We start from the raw sequence: 3,606 nt of genomic DNA, 5'->3' as shown, positions 1-3,606 counted from the left end.
AGAGAGAGAGAGAGAGAGAGAGAGAGAGAGAGAGAGAGAGAGAGAGAGAGAGAGAGAGAGAGAGAGAGAGAGAGAGAGAGAGAGAGAGAGAGAGAGAAAGCACCTCCTCCATCCCCGGCGGGTGGTGCACCGCCTTGCCGCACTCCTCGCCGCCCCATCGCCACTGGCCCCGAGGTTTTGAAGGTTAAAACGTTTCCCGCCGAGACGGTCGATCCTTTCGGGTCCTAGACTCTTGCATAATAAATCTCCCAGGGTGACACTTGGCTGCATTGCACAGGACCCGCACAGAGAGAGGGGGGGGGGGGGGTGGACCCTGCACTCAAAATGTCCCTAAAACGTCTCTTTGGCCCTTTGGAATCGGATGAAGATCTCTTTCCATCAACAACCACAACAAAAGCAAATAGTTCCATGGTAGAGGTTGAAGGAAAACTTCACTTTCCATAAATTAAAAATTGTACGTCACTTCACGTGCAAAAATAGCCTATCGATAATGCTTCTATGAGACTACCAACATGAGCCGGCAGGGACCAAGGCAACGTTAGTCATCACTTGGTGTACTTTTTCTCTTCATTTCTATTGTCCTTATTAATAATTTTTTTGCTGTCAAAAGGCCTGCCATCTTGACTTGGTTTCTAAACTGCTTGTCCTTACCATGTAGACACCACGCCTGGCCACTGTTCTGTCTTGAGGCCATAATTGTTTATTACCTGTAAAATAAAAAAAGAAACTTTAAAGCATAAATAATGGCTAAGCTCTTCTAGTTTAGATTATTGTGCAGCCAAGAAATATGCCAATCAAAAAATGATATGAAAGGGAAACACATTCATATACATATACAAGTGCGCATGCCCTCACACAATCAAATGAAAACAAATCAAACCTTTTCTACAGATTCTAAATCTTGGCGCAGCTGTGACTGCAAAGCTTTTAGGGTATGGAGAGGCAGATTCTCTAGGTCGCTGTGAGGGTGGAGAGCTTGCACATAAGGGCCTAATCCTCCGGTCTTTAGTTCCTCCATTTCCTTCTGCTGGGCAGCTATCTTGACTGCAAACTGTAATGCATGGAGGTGGAGTCCAATTAAAAATAAGGTAAATGGTGGGTAATCAATTCAACTTTGTGATAGTTTTATATAGAAAAAAAGTAAATCAACTCTTTGTTATTCTTTAGCATTAATATAAATATACTTTTCCTGTAACTATTCCTGTAAATCTACATTCCTTCCATTTAAGACAATAATTCCATTTCTTTAGTACACTATATACTGCACCATATATAACAGATTTTGTGTATGTCCTTAACAACAAATGAGGGAAAATAAAATAAAGACAAGATCAGGATTATAAAACAATGAAATCTAATCTCACCTCCTCTTTGGTTTGTTCGGATAATTTGAATTTCCTATTAGCATCGTCTGCTTCTCTTCTCCATGCTTCACACGCCGTCCGCGCTTGTGCAATGCCTTCTTCCCATGATGCCAACTGGAAAAAAAAATAGTTGGAGACAAGGTCCTTCAGAAAACCGATAAAAAATGCACTTTTTAATCAACAGTACAGAAGAATGACGTAAGAGAAAAAGAGGAGACACTGCTTCTCTTAAAAGTTACTTAAGTATGTATATACAAATATAAATAAATGCATTCATGAAAGTATAAATTTTCATCACAACAATGCCTAACTCATCCTTACCTTTGCCCTATTAGTAGCCAGCTCTTCCCGTAACCGCTGGATCTCTGAGCTGGAAGAGCTACTGTTGCCAGAGAAGGGTGCCATGAGTGGTGACTGTGATAAGGGGTTGCTAAGGGGGTTGCGTGTGTGTGGGGACATGTTGGTGCCAAGGTCAAAGAGGCCACCCCCACCACCCCCACTCGTAGATGGGAACCCCGTCCCAGAGATCTTGCCAACTCCATTCACACCCAATAATGCGGCCACACCCTGTCAGAGGAGGTTGAAATTTGGAGTTAGGATAAGATACTGCAGTAAGACATATATATGCACATACATATGCAAATACATATGCACGTAAAAAGCACACACACAAACACGCAACCACATACACATATTTTTCTCTCTCATACAACTACTCACGTGATCAAGTGAGTTCTCCCTATGAAGCGACGACTGAAGGAAGGAGTGTGGAAAGGCTGGGGAGGATGTCGATGAGGGTGATGGGTTGATGAGACCACCTGAGCGGTCCTGCTGGAAACTGGACCCGGGGATGTTAACTGGGGCGCTTGAGCCAAGTAAACCTAAAAGAACAGAAAGAATAAGCTTGTTAGAGGGGCTGTCCACAACTCCTGTGGGTGTCCTTTGCGTTTGCAAACCTGAGCTGGAAGAATTATACACAGATTGAACGAGGGACAGTAAGATCAAGAAAGGCACATAAACAGATAAGGAGCATGACTTGGAGACCTAACAAGTGACAAGCATGAAGTAGAAAGCAAATAGAGAGCAAATAAGAGAGGTCACCAATGATGAGATTGTTAAACAAATACTAAAAGGAGGTGGACAACACTGAAGGAAAGGAGGGGAAAAGCCTGAAGAAAACAGAAGTGAAAAGAACGAAGAAAGCAAGATTATCCCTTACCTGAATTAGCTAAACCCGTTGATATAGAATTACTTATAGAATTAGATTCGACTTCTAATTCTCTATCTAAAGATGCTGCGATGTTCAATGGTTCATCTAAATTCAAATCTTCTAATGCACTTCCTGTTGGGAGAAATTTAGGATAAATTTCTGCAACACGCAAACTGCAAAATAAAATTTTCCGTTTCGAGTCTAATGTCCCACTTTTGTTCATGCTTCCTACTATAAACACTACTTTCGATGAACAGAACAGATATCAGTTCATCAGTAACAAATGTTAAACTAAACATACAGTCAGAGGAACATGTTTTTTGCAAGTGCTTACTGCCCCAGGTAGTGTACATGTCATAATTATGGCAAATGATACTTAATTCAACTTCATTAACATTCTGTCAGTCAAGACAAGACTCTGACCAATACAATTCCAAACAAACAGAGAAATTGTGTCATTAAGGAAAATTTCACCTAAATGGAATAATCCAATCTTGTGACTTCTAAACACTCATCATCTCTGCAAATACCTGTCCTTTTTTTTTTTTATTAATATGTTTCTATGGCTAATATATTATTATTCTACTTAACATGGTGATGCAGCAGTATGTATAACATTAACTCTCCAGTTCCATACCACATTCTTGCTCCCTGACATCCTCACCACTGACTCCCCATACTTTTAAATGCATGTCAAGTCATGGTCATTAAACCTAATCAAGTATCTCATTGCAGAATAATCAGTAATCAATTATTTAACAGTTCTCTACAATCACACAATCTCTCAATACTATCCATTACTCTTCTTAAAATGTTTAATGTTACTTAATAAAAAGTAATCTAAAAATAAATCATAATAAAACAGTAATAATGATAATTACTATCAATATCATTGTCAAGGTCACTACTATGACTAATCTAGGAACAACTATGAACTGGAATATGTTAAAAACAAAACAGCAAATTCTATAAATATCAATTCAGAAAATGGCTTATCTTCCTAAAAGAACTGACAGCACACCATAGGCTACT

General features: G+C 39.7%; 1 protein-coding gene across 4 annotated transcripts in view; it reads right to left on the bottom strand.

The window, feature by feature from the left end:
- Nucleotides 1-579: 579 nt before the first annotated feature.
- The window catches only part of LOC113805444 (RING finger protein unk), a 25,398-nt gene continuing 22,371 nt past the window's right edge, over nt 580-3,606 (bottom strand). For all 4 annotated transcript variants that reach the window (XM_027356432.2, XM_027356433.2, XM_027356434.2 and 1 more), the window contains exons 9-14: nt 2,584-2,706; nt 2,085-2,245; nt 1,686-1,931; nt 1,365-1,478; nt 881-1,051; nt 580-707 (exon numbers count right to left, since the gene is read on the bottom strand). In XM_027356432.2, coding sequence (XP_027212233.1) covers nt 648-707; nt 881-1,051; nt 1,365-1,478; nt 1,686-1,931; nt 2,085-2,245; nt 2,584-2,706 — 875 coding nt within the window. In that variant the 3' untranslated portion in view covers nt 580-647. The remainder of the gene's footprint in view (nt 708-880; nt 1,052-1,364; nt 1,479-1,685; nt 1,932-2,084; nt 2,246-2,583; nt 2,707-3,606) is intronic.

This window comes from Penaeus vannamei, chromosome 11 (assembly GCF_042767895.1).
Source record: "Penaeus vannamei isolate JL-2024 chromosome 11, ASM4276789v1, whole genome shotgun sequence".
In the NCBI taxonomy this organism is placed as follows: Eukaryota; Metazoa; Arthropoda; class Malacostraca; order Decapoda; family Penaeidae; genus Penaeus; species Penaeus vannamei.
Note: the sequence above shows the minus strand (reverse complement) of the source record. Positions and strands in the feature narration are given on the sequence as shown.